Source organism: Pelodiscus sinensis, chromosome 16, assembly GCF_049634645.1.
Source record: "Pelodiscus sinensis isolate JC-2024 chromosome 16, ASM4963464v1, whole genome shotgun sequence".
Taxonomy (NCBI): domain Eukaryota; kingdom Metazoa; phylum Chordata; order Testudines; family Trionychidae; genus Pelodiscus; species Pelodiscus sinensis.
Window position 1 is genome coordinate 31,153,159 of NC_134726.1, and position 22,832 is coordinate 31,175,990.

Below are 22,832 nucleotides of genomic sequence, written 5' to 3' on the forward strand. Positions count from 1 at the left end.
TCCTTGGCAACCAATGCCCAAGACTAAATACCTGCATTTTACTTGCCAAATACTACAGATTAGCCAACTAAAGCCTGCTTTCTCTTTCTTAAAAGGTCTAAACATTCATGCACTGGCCACTCAGCGCGAGCAAGCTAATGTTATTAGTAGAATATCTCTTGGCGCATAAGGGGAAGGGAGGGAAGAGAAAGAAAAAGAACGGCCTTGTTTTCTGTATGAAAGCCAATTCCATCACTTAGCAACAGACCCGGAGGCCTGTTAGAATTCAACCTTTGTTTGCAGCCTTTTCGTTTGGCTCCGTAAATTACATTTACCGCAGGCTGGGAGGGTATGGGTGCCTGAATGGCTTAACAAACAGCCCCCTGTGATGGCTAGGACGCCTTCGGATGGTTCGAGCCACACCAGAGGAGAGCGTGGAAAGACTGAAGGGGGCTATGGGAATGGGATGGGGTGGAGCGGTTTACTGGGGAGGAGGCTGCTAACAGAGAGAAAAATGACCCTCCAGACAAAGGTTTAGGCTAGGGATGTGATGGCCAGGGCGATCAATCTCTGTCCCTCTGGAGAATTAAAACGCTAAGCTGAATGAACGTGTTTATCTCACTCGGGCTCCCTCAGTACTGCCAAAAATAAATCAATCCACGCCGGCCCAGACGTGAGGTCTGACACAGACAGTGATGGGGGAGGCGGCGTGCTGACAGAGAGGAGGTGCCAAAAGGAGGAATAGGGAAGAGCGGTGTTAAGGTCAGGGGAGTTGGCGTTTCAAGAAGACAGGGTGCCCAAGTCTGACAGCTGGGTTCAGAGGTGTCCACCACTGGACTCCCGCGAGCATCTCTGCCATAAATTCCCAGACACTAACGGCAAATCCCCTCATGCTTTCCTCCCTCTGTGGCTTTCCTCCCTCTGCTCAGGAGTACGGATGATCTTAGGTCCACAGCTTGCACCCCTTCGGCACACTGACCTTGGGGGCCAGGCCTTGGCTGCGTTAATGGGGCTGGCACAAAGATCAGAACAGGGGCCTGTTCCACTGGCAAAGGGGCATTTTGGCTTTATAACAGAGACTTCAGCCTCTCAACATGTGCTGCTTTCCTCCTCGGCTCAGCTCTCCCAAGCCTCAACTCTCTCCCTGCTAGGCTCTTGGACCCATTCCGCCCCTCCTCCCCGACCCAGGCGTCTTTCAGCACAAGTCCTGCCAGCCCCAAGCTTTGTGGTCAGCACTCCCTTGGATCTGTTTTTGCTGCAATGGGAGTGGCTGCAAGGGGGCGGATTCCAATATTTGTAGCCTCACTTTGGAAGTGGATTTTAGTGTAACCCTGACCATAAGAACGGCCACACTGGGTCAGACCAAAGGTCCATTCAGCCCAGTATCCTGTCTTCTGACAGTGGCCAATATCAGAAGCCCAGAGGGAGGGATCACAGCAGGTAATCCCCATGTGATCCCTCCCCTATCACTCACCTCCAGAGAAACCGAGGCTAGAGACACCATTCCTACCCATCCTGGCTAATAGTCATTGATGGACCTAACCTCCATGAATCTATTTACCCTGAAAACTCAAGGTCGCTATCCCCTCTGACTTTTCTATTCATTGACTCCAATTCTGTTTCCCTGGACTGAGCGTATGTTTACTCTAATTGGGAGCATGAGTTTCAAGCATGCATCAACACTGTTCTAAAATGCACCCCGAATCCCCTGTGTAGGCTTAGAGCAGGATGGTACAAGCAGAGGCACATCTTGGGGAACTGATAAAGCAGAAAAAGATAAATTCATTCTGGAAACGAAGCTTCCTCACCCGACAATATCCTTGGGAAGCCAGGGAAGGGCAGTCATGGCTACTCTGCAAGACACTGCATCAGCTTAACTTACATTGGGTTTTTCACTGATTTAGTTAAACTGATTCAAGCCACCTCTTCACCTCCGTAGCTGCTCTGATTTTGGCTTGTGTAGGTGTCTCTTAATCTACTTTAAAACCAGATACAACTAAAAATCAAACTGAACTGAAAGAAAAAGGATCTACTTAGGCACGTGCACTTGCTTCACTACAGTGGGTTGAAAACGAAAAAAGAAAAAGAACCCTCAGGCCTTCATTTAAATTAATTCAAATTCGTGTGGTGAGATGAGTAAGTCAGTGAGTGTGAGTTCCACTCTCAATTTGGTCACCTGACTTTGGAAACCCAAGCAAATGGCATCAGTAGGGTGCTAAAGCATTTTTCCCCCTGCAAAGGATTTTGACAAAAAGACCCCGCTTAAATTAAAAAAAAAAAAAAAAAGTTTTCAAGAGAATTTTTATGGGGCTCAGATTATTTTGTTTCGCTGAAAATTCCCTCCCGACTAGCTGAAATTTGTTGGTTTTTAATGACTGACAACTCCAACGATTCAGTTTGGGGATGAAAAACCTGAAAAATGTTGTTGAAAATGTACATTTCCTAGAGAAATGTCAGTTCCGATGAAAAAGCCCTTTTTTGTCCAAAACATTTCAAAGGAAAACTCTAGACCAGCTTTCAAGCTCTGGGAAGGAAAGGGAAGAGTAGGGATGAAGTGCGAACCAGGGAATTTGTGGTGCATTGAAAGTGCTGGAGGGAGAGAAAGGAGCAGAATAGGAAGTGCGGGACTCCAGTGAGTGCAAGAAGAGTGTGGAGGAGGGGGGAAGACTGGGGGTTCACAGACCCCAGGTTGTCCACCACTGCTGTAAGCAGGGTGCTTGTGCAGCCACTCAGGAGAGATTCCAATGCTTCTCAGCTGATTAGCAGAGTACCCACCACTAGGTTTTGTGTTTCTACTGGTGGTGCACATCCGCACGTCTCAGTGCACAAAAAAATTTATTACACACATGGATGGAAAAAAATTGCACTTACATGGAAAAGATTAACAGAAACACTGCCAACAGCTCATCAGGGTTTGCCATGGGGAGAACAGAGCATTCCGTGGAGCAGGTGGCAGCTTGTACACCCACCCTGGCTCAACCAATAGCAGCAACTGTCTTGTTTTCATGGGCACTCAAACTGATCCTAATGATTAACCAACATCAACTTTGGGATTTATTTCACAAGGCACAGACCAACAGGTGTGCTTCCCAGCCACATTTGTGCTGCACAACAGCAGCCTCCAGTGGCCAGCTGGACAATTGCAAGTATGAATTTTCAGGGATTCTCTCTTAAAGGCCTTGCATCTATTTAAAACAAGGCCCAAGGTGCAAACTCAGTCAGGCAGCAGCCCGTTCTGGTGAGCACTGCACTGTAGAAAGGCTAAAGACAGTGGAAATCAAATAGGCAGGTTCTAGATTTAAAAGGAAACATGTTAAAACCAATTAGAGTAAAAGAGTGTGTTTCGGGGGGGGAAGGGGGGATCCGGGGGCACACCACAACCAGGACACAGGACAAAATGAACATAAGAAGCCTGGTATAAAAATAACACTTCACAAGTTAAATGAGGATGTGAATGGCATATTTGCAACACTCTGGCTTTAAAGCTGTGCAGATCCATCTATCATGCCTTTTTACTAACACCAAATAAAGGGCCAAGAGCGCAGCGGATGAGTGCATTTAGTTCCCAATCTTCAGAGAATCTATTGTATAACTGATGCCCGGGGAAAGTTACATATGCAAAACCTCCCTGAGTACCCTTAGCCTAGCTGAACAGTTACTTGACTTCAGTGCCATCTGCCTTGCTTCTGCTACTGCAGCGGTTTGGTCTTAGCTGACAAAAGCTGCATTCACTGTAGTCCCTTCCCCGAGCAAGGGCTGAATTTGGTCCTACTTGGTTTCAACCCTTTGCATGTCCTACATTAAAAAAAAATGAGTAGGAAATGCACCCATTATTACTGGCGAGTGGCATGTTCCACCCTGTACGGCTCACTAGAACTAGGGATCCCAAGAATGGGAACAGCTCAGGCAGCTGCAGCGCCAGCTGCCTCAACACCTCAGCCTGCTAAGGTCTTGGAGGTATGAAAGGGCAGGATTTCCCATGCCCCTTCAATCCCTGGCCTCCCGGAGAGGCTGCTCACAAGGGGAAGTTGATGAGTCTCCCTGGTTTGTGGTGCACGGGGAAGCAGACTGAGGCTACCAAACTCTGCTCCTGCGGTACAGCCAACAGAGGGCAGGTTTTGCTACCACACTGGCTGAACTCACCCTGATCGGCCTTGGCTCTCCAGACATCCCTCCCCTCTGGGCACACCCCAGCACGGCAGAGTTCAGTCCCCTGGGAGGGAGCTCGAAGCTCTTGGACACACCCCAGGATCCTACCTTTTATGCTGCTCAGGGAGAGGGAGCGATCCCGGTCTGCCAGGCTGGACCCCACTTTGCTGCCGCTATTGTCCTTTTGCCGAGCAACTGCCACCGCGATGCCCACGGGCAGGTGCCTGACCTCCACCTCGCCCTGAGACCCAATGCTCTCGCGGCCAAAGGACTTGGCACTTTCTGGTCTCTCCAGGTCTCTCTTCAACTGTTTCCCAGCTTGTTGGGACAGCAGCTGCTGGATCTTGGAGGTGCCCAGCTGGGCGGGGTCCAGTTTCATATTGCCAAGCCCGCCGAAGGGGCTCTTCTTGCCGTTGCTTTGCCGAGCCGTTGTCTCCTTGACAAAGCTGCCACTGTATTTGATGAGGTTCTGCATGGCAGACCCTTCGCTGTGGGAGGTGGGGTGTAGAATGTCAGCCGTGCCCCGGGACCCTACCACCGAAGACCTCTGCAGGCCACTGGGGTCGAGGTACGCCTTCTTGACTTCCTCCTCCACCTGGTGGTGCTGAGCGGCCAGCACGGCCATCTGGGTGGTGGCAAAGTTGCCCATTTCAAAGGGCTTCCACTTGTGCTCGGGCGGCTTCAGCTGCCGGTGGTCCAGGTGTTGCCTGGAAGAGTCCAAAGTGCCATATACCTTAGCTGCTTCTTTGGAGCCGGCCCTTTGGAAGCGGTCTCGTTCGCAGGTGCGGCGTTCTGGCTCCGGGCACGGCTTCAGGAAGTCTTTGGTGGCCAGGAACTCCCTGCTTTCTGGAGATCCCAGCCCAGGCCGATTCAGAAAGGGCTCCGAAGCCACTTGCCTCTTCAGCGCCATGGAGTTGGCCCTGATCACGGACCCCTTCTCCCTCAGGGCCTCCATCCTTTTGGCATCGCTGTGACAAGAGAAGTCCTGGGACGAGAGTATGCGGGAGGCGTCGGAGTGACCCCGCTCTGAGGGTGACTGCAACACACCCACTTTGCCCACATCCCTGTCCTTCGCTTTGTTGTCCCGGGCCTGGGAGGCAATCTGGATAGGCCCGTTCCTCTCGTCGTAGGCCTCGACCGAAGGCACGAAGGTGGGGGCGACGACTTTGTGCTCCCTCCCGGGCTCCTTGGCCGGCGGGAAGATGGTATACATGCTGGAATGGACAGACTGGGGTGGGAAGGCGGAGGAGGGAGTCATTTTCCCTGGCTGGGAAGGGTGCGGGGAGGGGCAGCTGCAGGAGACGTGCAAAGCACCTCCCAGGGTCATGGCGGAGTCACCCCTTTTCAGCCTGTCCGAGTGGGCAAGAGCAGAAGGCCTCATGTTCTCGTCATGGCGGTTGGGGTCCTTGGCACAGCGGTCCTGCTCGCTCCCCAGCATTTTCAGCATGGGGTCCCCACCGCCGTTGCAGTTGTTGAGTGAAGAGGTCTGCAGCGGATTCTTGGACTTTGGTTCGCCGCTGCTGGCCCCCCGGTTTGGCATGTGCTCGGCTAGGAATGGGGACAGCCGCTCCCCTGCCTTCACCGGCTTCTCCAAGCCAGTCCCCTTCCGGTCACCGTCGGATCTGGGTTCCTGCGTGAGATCCACCACGCTGCGAGGCCGGGGCTCCTCTTTCGGCCTGCCATCTTTCTTGGGGAAGGGAAGGGAGAGGTCGCTCCGGCAGGCCCGCTCCTTGTTGGGGGTGTCTTTCAGACCCTCCTTGGTGCTCTTGTGCAGGTGCACGAGGTCCTTCTCACGGAGCAGGGCGCTGGGTGTGTGGTTGGCCGCTGTCCTCGAGACGGGAGCTTGGGGGTGCAGGGTAGACTGGCCTGCATGGCCAGAGAAGTAAAACCCATCTGCAAAATTAAATGGAACAGGATTACCTTGGTTTCTTTCACAGCAGACTCCCAGCCATGATGGCTGCCATGAGGAGCCCCCAAACTCTAGGCTGTGACTCATGAACATGGGAAGACAGGGCCACGCCAATGTGGGACACGCATTTCGGGGATCGTAGCAAGGGGCGGGACAGATCACCCACCTTTAGTCCTTGATATTAGCAGAGAGCCAGGACTTCTGGTGTTCTCAGAACATGGGACCATCAGATTGAAGGGGAAGGTTTTGCCAAGAATCCCGCCCCCTCCCCCAACCACAGCACCTCTGTCAAAGGCAGGTCCTCAGCACAGCAGTGATGCAACAGAGAATCTGCCTGTGCCTTTTTGGGAGGTACACACCAGCCTCTCTCGTTCTCAAGGAGAGGGCACCACGAGCCCATCAGAACAACCCGGGAACCTGCTGCCAGGACCGAGATGGGTTAACTACACTCGTGAAGGGTTCATGCTTATCATTTGATTGGCCAAGATTCTTCTCAAGGCACTTTACAGAGCATCACCCAGCTGGCAGGGGGGTTCTGCGTTTTAATTCCAGACTGCGCTCAGCTGGAAATGCCTCTCCCTTGCCCAGTGCTGTACTGTAACCATTGAACAGCACCACCCCCTTAACTCTTTGGGGACCAGAGCAAAGTGGCAACTGTATGACAGCTAGCAGGTAGCCTGGGAAGGGGTCACAGTCTAGGGCAGTGGCCACCAGGAGCGAGATTCACGTCCCCATCGTACCAGCTGTGAATAGAACAACTCCCACCTCGTCCTGCTCTCCCATACATCCCTTCCTCCACTGTCACCCTGGCTGGAAACCCCTTCAATACAACAGCATGAAGCATCCAGGGATGGGCCGGCTCCAAGCATCAAAGAGTTAACTCAAGAGGCCAGGCTGAGAGGCTTGTCCCTGAAGGCATCCACACTTTGGTATTTAAGTTCCCTGCCAAGGCCTCGCCCTTCTAGGGAGCAGGGTAAGGATGAGTGCAATCCAAGGGCAGACACAGTCTGGCTGCTGGACGGGGGTCTCTGGACACAGAAGAGCACACTGGTGAAATTGGAGGGCTACCAAGGGTCTGTAGTTAGAGTCACTGACAACCGGACACCCATGCGGACAAGGGAAGTCCCCATAAGCTGTGATTTGCACCTCAGCGGCTGACCCCCATTTTCCAGCAGTGGTTGTTCTGTACCCAGAGCATTTGACCCGTTGGTGCTGGTGGTTTGCGTGGGTGCCACTACGCTGGTGGCAGGGCGCCAACTGCAACCAGCATGGCAAAGCCCCAGCGCAGCTGTGATCTTTGATAAAGCCACCCCCTCCCAAGGGAGCACCCCTTCTGTTAACAGATGCCAAGTTTGGGCTCCCATGCAGGGAGCGGGAAGGAGGGTGGCTGCAGCGGCGTCAGCACATGGGGAAGCCAGATGGGGAAGGAGAGGCGAGGATGGAATAATGGACGACCCCGTGCCATTCATACAGACAGCAACACCCACCCTCACCCCCCAGCGCAAAACACCCCGCTGCAAGCCGACTGACCTTTCTGCGACTCAAAGATGCTATGCTGCCCCAGCTGGGCCAGGAGGGGGCTACCACTGCGGGGAGGTTCAAGGTGGCTCAGGGGAATGAACGACGGGTACAGCCCATTGGGCAGATGGGAGAAGCCTGAAAAACAGAAGAGGAAACATGTTTCAGAACAGCCGGCTCCCTGTGTTGGAACAAACCCCACAGAGCTACAGACTGTTATGGCTGGCAACCCCCCCCCCTCCCCACAAGAAGCAGCTGCTAGACTCAGTGCCACTCGGCTCCAACAACCCGCCGCGTCATGCCAAGCTGCCAGGGCATGGAGCGTCCGAGTCATACTGCAGGTGCACCATGGAGATCCGCCCAGCAGAGGGCACTGCCTGCTGCCCTCATAGCCCCCTTTGAAGGAGGGCACTTCAGCAGCTACAGATCGCATGGCATACCTGCCCCTAGCCATCCCCCTGCGAAGAGGTGTTGCCCCAGGACACAGGGACCCAACAACATGTCAACATTTGCCACACCCCCGCCCACAGCAGCAATCCCACTGTCCCCAGAGTTGTAGCCACAATACTAGCGAGAGACTCCGCAAGACAGCTCATGCAAAGAGCCACCCCAGAATCTGAATGGAGACAGACAAGAACGGCAGCCTGTGCTCAGAGCAGCCTCTGGATGCCTTAGTTAACATTTCCAATTATTTAGACACTAATCATGATCTCTTTATATGGATAGACCTACTGGATGGACTCAGAATGGCTTCATTTTTGTGTTCCAACTTGTTTTCCGGGCTTACTAGTTTGCTTGCTTGCTTTTTTTTTAAGCAATTTTTACGTTTTCAGTAGATATCCAAGGCGGACTTTGTCTTCGTCAGTACACACAGCGGTTCAAACAGCAGTACGTTAAAGCAGTGGTTTTCAAACTATGGCGTGCGACCCAGTACGGGGGCCATGGAATATCAGGGAGATCAGGAGACCGGGGGTGCTAAGGCAGCTACCTGCCTGTGCTAGCACCACTGACCACGCTGTCCCCCAGAAGCAGCCTGCAACAGGCTTGGATCCAGGAGGGGAGGGAGGGTATAGATTGCATAGGGCTCCATGCATTGCCCCTGCCATGAGCACTAACTCCACATTTCCATTGGTTGGGAACATGCTGCTGGCTGTTTCTGGGGTGCAGAATGGGGTGCAAGCTGCCTTAGGTCCCCCGCCCCTCCACCACTGACTGGGAGCCCACTCAAGGAAAGCTGCTCCTTCCCCAGCCCCGACCCACCTCACCCCAAAGCCAGAGCCCCCTTCTATACCCAGAGCTCTCATCCTCAGCCTCACCTCGGAGCCTGCACTCTAGTCTAATTACATTGGGTCGAGGGCATCAACAATTTTCTTCAACGGGGTCACAAGGAAAAAAAAAAAGTTTGAAAACCGCTGGTGTGCACAGAACAATTCATGGGCAACACATCACTGTGCTTTAGAAATCTCGCCCCCTGCTCCGTGTAAACATGCACAGAGACAAGTCTGGGATCAGGAACATGACCTGTGCCAACAAACCAAACTGGGAAAGGGGTGAAGTCAACCCAAAGTGAATAATGATTTCTGGTATTTTTCTGGTGCGCACTGGATGAACAGCAATTGCATTTATTTTTACTGGCCTTTACTGATTAAAACCAAAACCCCCAAGCCCTGGTTATAACCTCTATATGGCTCACTCCTCATGGAGATCTTTCTTCAGCCCGAGTTTTTTTCAGAGCAGGATGGCTTGAACTTTATTCTCGCAGTCACCGTGATATTCCAAGTGGCTGAGGTGCACAGACAATTGCTGCATCCCGGAGCGGGGGTAGATGAGGGGAGGTGGATTTGCTACAGTTCTGTGCATACAATTATATGAAAACAGGGCACATTTGCCCTTTGCCAGCCATGAAGTGTTCACACAGGAACATTCACACTACGTGCGGACAGCAAAACGTGCCTTTTTATTCCATGGGCTGGAGAGAGTTGTAGACCTCATGAGCACTGGTGCAACGAGGAGATTTATTCTCGAGTACCTCACCAGGCATGGGGGGGGAGGGTGAGGAATAAGCCAGCTCTGGGAACAAATTACAGCCAACTTAGCTGGAACTGAAAGTGTCCCATCTGGCAGGGCCTATGATTACAACAAAGGGAGGAGACCCAAACCCATTTCCCTCCTGACCTCGGGCTTGAGTTTCAATTCCACAACTGCTGTGAGCAGAGACCAGCCGAAGTCCATGGGAGTTCTGCACACGGAGCAGACTCAGTCATGAGAACATGGACATTTTGCAGCCTGCAAATCAACACAAGGGAGCAAATACTCTCCAAGCTACGCTCTCGGCTACACAGCTGACCTGGCCGCCCCCACCAGGCGTTTGCCCGGGCCTTCGTGGGCATGAGGCAGAAGGGACAACACAGATTCTAGTATTTGGGGAGACGAATCTCTGGTGCCAAGAATGTGTTGAAGAAGCAGCTGCTCTAAGGGGCTGCCTGCAGGGCACCATCCCATGACTTGCTGTTTCGTTTTTTTCCATTGCCCACAGCCATCTCTGCACAAAGGCCTTATCCAGGCTCTTTCCTGAAGATTTCCCACTTGATGCAACTCCACTCATGCAGGACTTCCTAGCAGCCTGTCCACACTGGCAACGTCACCAGAACTCCCCCCACTACCAGCCATGGTATGAAATTAAGGGGGGGGGGGAAGCTAGTGTGGAAGCCCAAGACCTGACGTCAAACAGTGCTCGCTGCAACCCTGGAGAAGAATAGGATTTAGCAGCTGGGGAGGATGGGGCCGAACTGTCTTTAAAGCCCAAGTGAGCACGAGTGATGGAAGCCTGGGTCAAGCAAGGGTTGAAGTGGTTTCTAAATGGCTAGTTTTTTTAAACCTAGCTCTGCTCTATGGGGTCACCTCAGTCCAGACTGTACAGCGGGATGAGGGCAGTGGCCCAGAGAAGGCTACTTCAGCTGGGTCCCCCTTCCCGCTGGTGGCACCAAAAGCAGTTTGAAAGACCAGGCTTAAGCAGAACCTGGTATCAGTTTGCTACTGGCTAGCCACTTGCTGAATGTCCCTAATCACACGTTATCGATTCCCCCTCCCTCTACGCAGAGCCCACACCACACTTCCGGCTTTCTGCAGCCCCACTCCCTGTGGAAGCCACTGCCCCTCAACTTCTCCCCCCGCTCCCCATGCTAGCTCCATTCAGTGGCTTCCTCCAGCCAGCTGCTGGAAGCACTGGAGGGGTTGGCCTGAGGAATAGGGGAGGGAAACCAAGGGACGCATAGAAGGTCACAGGCTAGATGAAGACACTTTTCTGTCCCCCCTCTCCCCGGGATGGAAGTTGTTACCGATGTTTTATACGTCAGGGTAACAGAAGCAAGGAGCAGGGTGGCTGACAAACCAGTCCCCTGTGCATGTTCACGACCCAGGAAGCACCAGCCCGCTTTGTAGGAAAAAAACTCCCTGGAGAAGCTCCGGGGCTAGCGGACAAGCCTAGGACTCAGCTGGAACAACATTGGGGAAGCCAAAGGGCCAGCACCTCACAGCAGATCAGAACAAGGGAGGAGATGGGCACACACAGCGGGGATCCGTTTGGGAAGGAATGCAGGGGACCAGAGTAAACTGCAGGCACGGAGGTCTCCCATCAGCCCTGGCTTTCCAAGGGGAATCCACGCCATGGTGGGAAGACACACTGAACACACATAGGGTTGCCAGAAAGCTCAAATACTGGACTGTCCGGTTCAAAACCGGACACCTGGCAACCCTAACACACACCAGCCGGAGCACCCGGCTGTACACGGGGTGCATTCAGCAAGTGGCTGTAACAGGACGCCCCTCCACACATTCCCAACGCCGGCGAGCTTGAAGCCAGAATTTTGCAGCTTGGGCCCAAAACCCAGATCCAAACAACTTCACCATGGAGACAAATCCCAGTTCTGCCACCAAGCCCCCCTCCAGTGTCTCCAGCACTAGTGCACCCCTGTAAGACAAGGTGCACAAGGCTCAGACCAGCACACCCACACGCAGCTTCCCGCTGAGACCCCATGCCAACCACAAAAGAAGACACAAGGGGGACCTTCCCATTTCTCACCAGAACCCTCGCTCTGAGCTCCCCTGAACTGGGCGCTGGCTGCCTTGTTTGGCTGAAAATTAAGAACAGCGCAGGACTTTCACAGCCTCCTTCAGCTTGGGGCTCGGTCTCCCCTCTGCTTTAAGCTCCCTCGATGGCAGAAAGAGTCTATGCCAGGAACGTGCCCCTCTGTTCCCCACCACAACCTGCAGGGAAGCTACACAGCTCCGCATGGAGGGGAGACAGAAGGAAGGACATTGGAGAGGCACGTTTCCCCAGTCCTGGCTGCTGCTTGGACACCTGGGGGTGACGCGTCCAGAGAAGTTAGTGGCTTCATTTATCTCCACCCTCTCCCTAAAATAAACAGTGTGGGAGCTGCCTCCCAGGCTAGGGGTGGCTAGCATCCATTTCACTGAACCAAAGCCACCCTATACCCGGCTTTAGTGCTCCCCCACCAAGGGCCGCATCACAAAAGCAACCATAGCTGCTAGGCCACGCAAGGGGCACTGGCAGAGCCTTGGGCTCCTACACTTACATCTGCCTCCAGATCAGTCTTGTTTGCCTGAGTGCCAAATGCAGCCAGCGGATGCTGGGCGAGCAGACAATAAAGGATCTGGGGCGGGGGGGGGGAGAGGAGGCAAAGAGCTGCCAGGCAAGAGTCTCCCCCTGTGCAGAGACTTGTGGAACGTGTCTGTGGGGAGGGGGCAGCCCAGGCACACAAGCCAAAAGGCAGGGAGAGGAGGAGGCAGACCAGGTACTTCGCCTGCAACAGGCCCCGGACTGTAAACGGATGCAGGGAGTGAGACAGGGACCAATGCCTCCCCTGGGCGGCGCTGCACAAGGGCAAATGTGGGGAAAGGGATGAAGCTGGTCCAAACAAAACGCAAAGACAGCAGGTCTGTCAGGGGACTCCTGGTGGGGACGGGGCATGTCGGGTATCAGTTCTGTGGCTGTGCGCGCCAGCCTGGGAATCACTCCCCGCCACATGCCCATTCATGCAGAGGCCGGCGAGATACACGCTCACCCCAGTGCAGCCAGGCTCCCAAGCAGGGACCTGGAGGCTTAACACACTTTGCTCCTTTTGCCGGCCGTGAGAAAGGCACCAGATCCCTCGCTGGCCACTCCCCCGTGCCAGGCCAGAGGGAAGAGCTTAATTGCAACAAGCAACAGACAGCTCAGCCCAGCCACAGGCTGCTGCACAGGAAGGGGGAAACCCGGCCCACACCCCCTGGAGTCAATGGAGCAGAAAGCTTTGCAATCCAGCGCAACGTCCTGGGCCGCCAGACGTTCCCACAAGCGCTGGTCTGTCTGATTGCGCAGCCCTGGCCCTCGACAGGGCAGCTCTGCCAGCTTGCAGCGGCAAGAAGCTATTCTTGAGCACCTCTGGCTACACGATGACCCAACCCTGTCTCCCAACTGAAGGATGCAATGTTGCCCTCCACCTGGCTGGGGGGGGAGGAGGGAGACGCCCCAGCAACCAGCCCCTGCAATCAGCAGACAGGTTCTCTCTCTCTCTCTCTTTACCTTCATGGGCATGAGCAGCCCAGAGTTGCACCATCTGTAGGTCAGCGGGGGTGGGTGACCTGAAGGACAAGTCAGAGGGCAAAGGGGCGGGGCTTCCATGGGGTGTGGAGGAGGTCCCTAGTCCGCTGGCCACATACCCACCCAGGAAGGCCTCACCTGAATGGGGGAGGATGGAGAAGAAAGTCAGGGTTAGGTACCAGCTTTAAAGCAGAGCTCACCCCCTGCCCCCTCCCCCCCAGCGCCCACGCCCCTATTGCCCATTAGGAGGAACTAATGAAAAAGCGCTGCAAGAAGAGCAAGTCTCCCTACAGAACCCTGGTGATCTGTAGGGAGCAGAGACACATGGGCACTGCACGGGGAGTGGGGCTGGCAGGCAGCAACGCCGGGGTCCCATCCATCGCTCTCATGCCAATGCCCTGGGCAAGACTGCTTCCCCCCTGTGGCCCTCACTGCACACGGGGGCCATGAAATAGCCGGGCCTCACGGGAACACTGCAAAGACAGGGGCTGGTAAGGTCACAGGAATTTGGTGGACGCAGCTGCACCAGCCCAGCAGAAAACACATCGTCTTTGCGTGGCCTTCTAAACTGCAGCAGGGAGGGGCTTGGCCCCGTGGCTCCCCGAGGAGAGGGGATGCGACTGATCAGAAGATTAAACACAGCCAACCGCACATACCACAGGGCCAAGGGCGGCTCTTTGCTCCAAAGGACTGGAGGCCGGGTGCAGGTCGGGGGAGGGAGGGAGAACATGCCCAGCCATACCAGGTTTGGGTTAACAGTCCCCAGGAGAAAATCTTCAGAAAGGATCGTCTACATGTACAGGGATCCACAGCCCACGGGGGCAGGGAGCACGGGCCAGACTGCAGCACACGCCGCTGCCGCGCGCCCATCTCCAAGGGACGCCCACGCCCCGATGCACGCAGCGGTAGCCCCGCACCTTTGAGGAGCCCCATCACCCCCATCAGACAGAGGCTGCCGACCCGGCTCCGCAAGAGCGGCTGCCAGAACACGGTGAACTAGCTCCCTGGATAGGATGTGAAGGGCGAAAAGCAGAACGAGACCTTTAAAAAAGGGCCCCTCCCCAGAGATAAAGCCGAGAGGCAAATGTGAGAGAAATGGGGCCCCAGGGAAGGTCACTCCTCCCCTACCACGCAGGGCTATCAAGTCCAGTGGCCCTGCTCTCCGTCCCATTCCTGCCCTTTTGCTAACGACCCCTCCTGCAGCATTACAACCGCAATGCAGGCGCAGGATTCGGGCCACACACGCCACGGCCCACCAGAACTCCTGCAGGACAGGGCTCCAAGGACCAGCTGGGAGGCAGCATGCTCACCTAGATATCCCTGGTCTCCAGCATAGCGGGGGACAGTGCTAGGGGGGAACCCACCACCAGAACGGCTCATGCACAAAGCGGGTGCAGGGAGACGCTGCTCTGAGCTACAGCCGCCTCTTCCCCTCAGAAGCCACAGACTGTTCGCCGGAAGCTCAGTGGCCTCTGAGGCAGTGCAGGAGGTTAAGTAACTTTCCCCCCGCCCCACCCCTGTGTGCACAGATGCTGCCGGTTGGCCAGTGCTGGGGTTTCTCCCACTTATGAAATACTGCTAACTGCCGACGCCACGCGGGCCCCCTCAACGGCACTCGGGAAGTAGGGGGTTCAGACCGAGAAGCCCCGAGTAGCCCCGAGTAAAGGCCTGCAAGGAGATGTGCCCGCGAGCACCACCGAGGAATGGGTCGGCCCACAAGCTCAGCCTTCTGCACCTTCCCCGGCACTGACGGGTTGCAGCAACGTCCAGACAAGGGCTTGAGCTGGCAACTCACCCTCCGAAAACCTCGATGAAATGTCCCCCCCTTTGGGGCCCTCCTTGGCAAAGTAGCCCCCACAGGTTCGCTATTTTTACAGTGCCCACAGAGAGGTGAGGCATGGACAGAGCCACCCGTGGCTGTGCTAGAAGGGAGTCCGGGCACACTCCTGTGCACGCCTGCAATGCCTCGGCTCTGCTAGCCCAGCCCAGACACTGCAAGTCGGGCCACCACATTGGAGAACAGTAAGGAGGCAGCAAGTGACTTCGAGGCACAAGCGGGGGTTTCAGCCAAAGGCCAATTCCCTGGCACCCCCAGCTTTGGCCTGCATTTCCAAATTGAGCCCTTTTGGGAAGCAAACCGACACAGGATGGTGCCTGGCCCCCATTCTCCTTCAAGGATCTAGGGAGCAACCTAGAATAGAATGAGCTTTGTCAGGTCGCTTCGCCCTAGAGACAAAATAATCTACCTGACCAGTGGCCAGCGGCCACGGAGCAGGAAGGGGTTATGGCCAAAGCAGAGTTCTCGTCCTGGGTCTGCCTCTGAGCCCCAGTTTGCCCATGATAAAATGGTCGTGATAATACACTGCTGGGAGCACGAATCCATTGGTGTTTCTAATGTGCTCTAACCTCAGAAGCCCAGGACTGAAAGGGACTTCAACAGGTGATCTAGTCCAGTCCCTTGCCCTGAAGACAGGACTAACTAATAATCATTCCCAACAGGTGTCTGTCTAACCCAGCGATGGGCAAGAATCAGCCCGCAGGCCAACTACAGCCGCTTGAAGCTCTCATTGGCTGCAGATCGCCGTTCCCAGCCAATGGGAGCTGCGGGAAGCGGCATGGACCGGGACACTGCTTCCCAAAGCTCCTATTCGCTGGGAATGGCAACCCACTGCCAATGGGAACTTCAAGGGGAGGCAGCCTGCCAGGGAGCCGCATCCGGCTCATTGCCTGCCCCTGGTCTAACTTGTTCTTAACAGCCTCCAATAATGGAGATTCCACAACCCCCCTTCGGGATGTAAATTTCCATTGAAAAAATTAACCGGTTAAAGGATATCATTGTCATTGTTTAACCAGTTAACCAGGCAGCTGGGGTCCAGCCAGCCCACCATGGGCAGGGGGCTCCTCCAGCCCAGCCTCTGCAGGTGGGGGCGCTGTCGCGGCCAGTCAGTACTCCACTGCACTGCAAGTAAGAGATTATTCTGGCTGGCCAGGGTCCAGCCAGCTGGACCACAGCAGATGAGGGGCTACTCCCCACACCTAGCCCTCTGGATAGGCATTCCAGTAAGGCTAATGCTTACCAGGTAACCTTTTACATCCCTCCTCCCTAGGCAATTAATTCAGTGCTTTACCACCCTGACAGCTAGGAAGTTTTTCCTAATGTCCAACCTAAACCTCCTTTGCTCCAATGTAAGCCCACTGCTTCTTGTCCTATCCTCAGATATTAACGAGAACAAATTGTCTCCCTCCTCATAACAGCCATTTACATGCTTGAAAACAATTACAAGGTCCCCCCCCTCAGTCATCTCTTCTCTAGACACAATTAACTCAAGTTTTTTTTCAATCTTCCCTCATAGTTTCTACACCTTTAATAATTTTTTGTTGCTGGACCTTCTCCAATTTGTCCACATCTTTCAGGACAAATGGCACCCAGAACTGAACCTGGTCCTCCAGTTGAGACCTAATCGATACAGATGGACTCCCTGGATGGTATCATGGAAGTTTATTATTATTTCACCAACTGCCAGCCACCCATCTGAGACCATCTCTGGAGTTTCACACCCTCTCGAGTAAGCCCTCTTCCACCCAAGCACTTGGCTCATCCTGTCTGTCTGTTTCTGATCACCAGGTGAGCAGGGTTGAGCTGGGATAAAGGAAGCAGCAAGACTCTTTCTGACCCCGGCAGGTGCCATGTGGGGCAAAAGTGTATTACACACATAGCCTGAAATCCAGCCTCCCCACTGGCAGGCCCAGCAGCAAAGCACCTACAGGCCAATAGGGGAACCCACATAAAGAATGTGCAGAACGCAAGACCCTGAGCAAGAGACACTCCAGAAACAAGCAGCTGAGCAACTACCATGTCCACAGATCACTTGGCAGAAAAGCAGATTCTTCAGGCCGATTACCGAATAGAAACCATTTTCCCTTCCCGCTCTCTGCTCTGGGATACACCAGCTTGCTCCAAACAGCAGCTACTTCACACTCCCACAGTAATGGCTCCAAACAGCTGAGAGACAGATGGCAGGACTGCGTAAATCTTTGCCGCCTCCTCCTTTGTCTCTCGGGTCAGTTCTAGTTTTATACGTTAGGTACCGAAGAGGTTTGACTCTGTGCCATACACAAGGCAACAGCGCAACACGGCGCTAGCACATGCAAACGAAAGCCTCTCTCATCAGCTACCTTGCTAGAGGCTGTTCCCCTTTTCTGTGGGCAGTGGGTGAACGTAGGGCCAGGGAAGGCAAGATCCCAGCCCCGCCCCTTCTGCCTGGGGCCCCGCCCCTTCTGCCTGGGGCCCCGCCCCTTCTGCCTGGGGCCCCGCCCCTTCTGCCTGGGGCCCCGCCCCTCCCACAAGAGCCAAGCCGCCACCACCACCACAGGGCAAGCCTTACCCCCTGCATGGGAGCCTCCCCAGCCTGGAGCATCATGGGGAAGGCAGGCAACTCACAGCCCCCACCTCCCTGGCCCTAGGTGCTCTCACCTAGTGTCTGCAGCCTCAGCATGGCTGAAGCCCGAGGGCAGCAACACTCCGCTCCCAGAACACCTACGGCTGAAGCAGGAGACATTGTGAGGGCAGAGCATGGGTGGGGCCACGCCTGGCCATTTGGGAAGGCATTGCCCTCCCCCCACGCCTTATACCTACTGCCCATGGCCCTTTCCACTTCAGTACCAGTCTACTTCCAGACAGCGATTCTAATAGCTTTTACCATTGCCCTGCGTTAGAAAGTTCATCAATCTTTGCATGCAAATGTCCTCCATAAAGTCTTGCTTCGTCTGACACTGCCTTATTACCAGACCATGTTCTGGGGCTAACAATTGCTTCCAAGAGTTAATTTGGAGCATTGATCCTCCATAGCCCCTTGAGCGTCATGCAGGCTTCGACACATAGCCAGGAGACCAATGTAACTCAATGTTTAATCTTCCCGGGAATAAACGAACCATGCAGCTGAACAGGTGATGGGACATTCTTAGTCTTTAGTGCTTCAAGCTTTCATCCCTTTGCTGCCAAATCACCACCTGATGAATACACTGGGGAGTCTAGATCCAGGCCATTTAACAATTCATTTTGCTCTCTACAAACCAGGGCCAGAACCGCCCCCGGAATCCACAGGCTGAGTTTCCTAACTAGGGATGCTAGCGTATAGTTGTTTAAATGATTAACCGATAAAGCTGGGATTATAGGTTAATCCGAACGACGACACGCAAACACACCTCTTGCTGCCCCTGATACAGAGGCAGCAAGAGGTGGGGGAGGCAGGAGACAGTGCAGAGCCGCCTCCCCTCCCACCCTCACTGCCTCCCACAGAGGCAGCGGCACAGGGGGGCAGAAAGGAGCGGGTGCTCGGGGGAGCCATCTTAAAAGCTTGGTGTTCAACCGTGTCCGTCTTCTGGCTGCTTCCATGGTCCTCCAGCCCCAACTGGGGGGAAGAGGGGGAGGTGTATGGCCAGGACTAGTGCGGGAGACAGAGACCAGAGCAGCTTGCCCTGGTATGAAAAAAACAAGTCCCTTAGTTCAGTGGTTCCCAACCGCCGGTCCACGAACCGCGGGCTGCCGGGCCTTGGCAGCTCTGGGGGCTAGGATACACTGCCTAGCGCTGCCCCTCCCGCTGCAGCGTTGGGAAAGGCGTGCCCTGCCCTGCCTCTCAGCCAATCAGCCGGGGCGGGAGTCACCTCCCAGATGCAGAGGAGGGGCCGTACGGAGCCTGGCATGGCAGCCTTTGAGCAGCCAAGACCCAGGCAGCAGCGCTAAACTGGGACGCAGCGCAGGGCTAGGTGAGGGGGGTGGGGCACGCAGTGGGAGGCTTGGAGGGCGGGACTAGTACTGGGGAGCTCTAAGAGATGGGGGCTCTAAGAGGCAGGGGGCTGACACTGGGGAGCACTGGGGCGGGGAGCTGACACTGGGGGATTCTGGGGTCGGGGATAGTAGTGGGGGATATGGGCGCAGGTCTGGCACTAGGAGGCTCTGGGGACAAGGCTAATATTGAGGACTGGGGGCTGGCACAGGAGGACTCTTGGGGGGCTAGGTGCAGTGGGGCTCTGGAAAAAAGGCAGCTGGCACTGGGGGAGTCTGGTGGGGGGATCTAAGGGACAGGGGGCTGGCACAGAGGCATTTGGGATGGGGGACTGGCACTGGGGGCTCTAAGGGCAGGAGGCTGGGAGGTAGTGGGGGGGGAGCTCTAGGGGGGTAGGGCTGGCACTGGGGGGGGTTCAGGGGCTGGAGCGTACCCTAGCCCTGTCCTCCAGAGCTGCCATGAACAGCCAGCTTCAGCTGCAGCAGCCACTTGCCACGTGGCCACTGTTGCAGCTGTAGCTGGCTGCTCGTGGAGGCTATGGGGGGTAGGGATGTTAAATATCAGTTAATTAAATAGTCAGTTAACCTCCTGAATTCTTATTGTTTACTTGAATATTCTATAGTCCCCGGGCACTGGGCCAGCAGCCAGTGCATCCCTCCCCCTGCCACTCTGCACTGCTGCCTCTGTTTCAGAGGCAGCAGTGTGAGGTGCCAGGTGGGAGCTGGTCTGCGAGGGAGGCAGTTTAAAAACCAGCTCCCCTCACGGACTGGCTGCCTGTCACCCCGTGTTGCAGAGGCAGCAGCACAGGATTACACCACCCTCTGTCCAGGGGTGGTCTGAGCTCCCGGACATGGCACAAGCTGGGACTGAGCTGGGCTGCCTGCCCACTCAGCTCCTAATACACTTTAAGTGCAGAGCCACAGCAGGGTGCGTCCCCAGCCTGTTACAAACTGGGACTGATCTGCACTGCTGGCCAGCTCGCTAAAAAATTTACTGGCGGGGGAAGGAGGGGAGAATGCATGTAGTCTATAGCATTAATTAATAAGCTTTTGCTTATTGGTTAATCGACTACACTATTGCATCCCTACTGGGGGCCAGAGTTTTTAGCGGACTGGTAACATTTTATTTGCATATTTGTTATTTGCATAATGAATATGTTCATAAAATTATTATTTAAATCGCCGCTTCATTTGGGTAGGTCTAGCAAACTAATCTACATGGCTCTGTCACCAGAGCCATGTAGTCTAAACATATCCTTTGCGACTGGGTTTGCCGGTCCGCAGTATAAAAATGGTAGGGAACCACTGTCTTAGTGAACAGAAGTGGCTTTCTTATCCAGAATGCTCTGCAAGTACTTCTGCATCTATTAGCTCTGCCGAATGGTAGGCAGGGACTTCTTACAACAGCCTCCCTCGGTGACCCATTGCAGATACTACTGAGCCTTTTGTACCCAAAGTCTAGGATAGTGGCTCCCGACCTTTTCGAGGATACGGACCCCTTCTCGACGTGCTGGCTGCCAGCATGCCCTTCAACCTGTGTTGCTTCCTGTGGCTCAGGAAGTCGGCTGCCAGCACATTCCTCAGTTCATGCTGCTTCCTGAGCCGTGGGAAGCAACGCAGGTTGAAGGTTGTGCTGGCTGCGAGAAGTTCCATGTGGACCCTCTCCAGTACCACCCCAGACGCAAGTTGGGAACCAGCGGTCTAGGGAAAAGGCAGCGGGGGATTCTAAGCACAGCAAAATCAGGTTGTTGCTTCATAAAAGCTCCAGCCATCTATACCCACAACTGGCACAGCTACTGAGACTCCTTGTGATATTGGCTGGTTCCAGGAGGGGATGCAAGACACACCCAGTAACATTGAGGAGGCGAGGACGAACCATCCGTGGTTAGCAATTCAGTTCCCAGCTGTCCCAAACTCTCTGGACACCTCGCTCCCCAACCCGTGACACTGCTCCAGCCCCACCCTACGTCATTGGGCTGCGAAGAAGACAACTGCCTTATAGACTGAGAGGTGCTCAGACACTGTGACAATCGGGGGGATCGACAGAATTGCCTGGCTCCTGGGCAAGGTGGATGGGGCTGGTTCCAGACTCCCAGAAGAAGCAGGGTCTTTGGCAGAAGGGGCAGGACTCAGCGTGAGGCAGCAGCAGCCCCTTGTCCACGCTGGGTGGGGAGAACTGAGCTCCCTGCAGACAGAGGCTGCTCCGCCATCCCACGGAGGGAAGCCCATGGCAGAGTCGGGACTATAACGTGGGCTTCACGCAGCTCCCCTAACAGAAAAGAGTGAAGAAGGAAAACTAACAAGCAAGAAGCCAGCTGTGAGGTCCTGGCCTAGGGGGAATGTGCGGACAGGAGCAAACTGGGAGAGGGAGAAGAGAACGCAGCCAGGCCAGGCATCAACATGAGCTTCAGGCAGGACAGTGCTGGGAACTCTCATTCCATGGCCCTTATGAAGGCCTGATTGAGCAACAGGAAATTAAGGCAGCTGAGCCAGCCTGCCTGCAATCTGCTCAGACTCTCCCGACCTTCCACCTCCCCACCACTTCCCCATTCTGCCCGCCCGCCTTTGGGTCACAGGTCAAGAGAAAAGAGGATGAAGGCAGACTGGGGGGGAGGGGGGTGCAAGGCAGGCTGGGGGTAAGTCTGTCAGCACCTACATCTGCACTGAGCTGCCTCTCCTGGCTCAGTGGCCCATTCACCCGGGTTGCCAATAAATCTGTTCAAAATCTGATGGCTTTCCCTCAACACCCACCACTGAGCCACTCCTGATTTACAGCGCTCTCGGTCCTGTTCTCCCTCCCTTTCTATGGGAAAACAAGAGTTCTAATGTCCCAAGGCTCATTCCCAGACCGAGCCTTCCTGCCTCAGTTTCCCCAGCTTACTCCACATGAACGGGAGCTGCCAGGAACTCGCACCAGCTGTGAGCCAATTCCTTAGACTCTCCGGGGCCCAAAAAAGGCAGTATTTCATAATTCTAAGGCTAGCCATCTGCATGGCTCATGGGCACTCTACCCCCTTTTGGGAGCTGTGAAATAGACAGCAATGGCTTCAGTTTGGTATGACAGAATTTCCCTGCTGTCATCCTCCAACTCTCTTTCCAAACCACAAAGTGGCTGGCAAAGCCAGCATCTGAAGGTTGCTTTGTTGCTTGATGGATCAGATTCCATTTGCCTGCGATGCATGTGCAGCCACCAACGGCATCACCCTCAGCTGCTAAGAGTCCATCCAAGGGAGGTACATTCAGCGGTGGCAGAGAAGGGAGAGAGAACCAGTCCACTGACTAATGCCCATTGCTGACAGGGGCACAAGACTTATGCCAACAGACAGAGATTGTAAAGCCATTTGTTAGCCAGGGCGCTCTCAGGGAGATGACTGCAGTAGGAAATCTCATTCCAAAGCCTTGGGATCAGACAATTTACTTTCACCTAGTTCTTTCTTCAGCTTTAAAAATTCACCCCTTGGCTCCAGAATCTCAGGGGTGGGGTTTTTTTTTTTGGGGGGGGGGGGGGGAATCTCTAGTCCTAATGATTGCAAAGAAAACATGGGTAAGTAAGGCAGTGAGATCTTCCTGAGTGTCACTGTCCCCCTTCAAAAGACAAACCACAGATACAACATTGAGCCTCAACTTTGTCTCCTTTGTTTACCAGACTATGTATGGTCTACATTAGAACTGTGTGCAGCATGGAGGCACCTAGTGGCTGAATGAGTGCACTCAGTCTGCAAAAAGCCTGAAACAATAGCCAATAGCTCAAAGAGGTGTGAACCACCCACATTGTCTCAGTTGGATGTTAAGGATGATAATGTCAGTGTCAAGGACTGACTCTCTCATTGCTGAGAGCAAAATCATCTAGCATGGGCTTGTCTGTACATGCAAATTAATCCCATTCAATA

General features: G+C 54.6%; 1 protein-coding gene across 10 annotated transcripts in view; it reads right to left on the minus strand.

Moving 5' to 3' along the window:
* Positions 1-22,832, minus strand: part of TNRC18 (trinucleotide repeat containing 18) — a 176,805-nt gene that overhangs the window by 51,588 nt on the left and 102,385 nt on the right. For 8 of the 10 annotated variants that reach the window (XM_075899657.1, XM_075899662.1, XM_075899665.1 and 5 more), the window contains exons 3-5: positions 13,140-13,295; positions 7,568-7,693; positions 4,237-6,021 (exon numbers count right to left, since the gene is read on the minus strand). In XM_075899657.1, coding sequence (XP_075755772.1) covers positions 4,237-6,021; positions 7,568-7,693; positions 13,140-13,295 — 2,067 coding nt within the window. Of the gene's footprint in view, positions 1-4,236; positions 6,022-7,567; positions 7,694-13,139; positions 13,296-14,467; positions 14,616-22,832 lie in introns of those variants that run through there. The other 2 variants (XM_075899666.1, XM_075899664.1) reach the window with 2 other exon arrangements.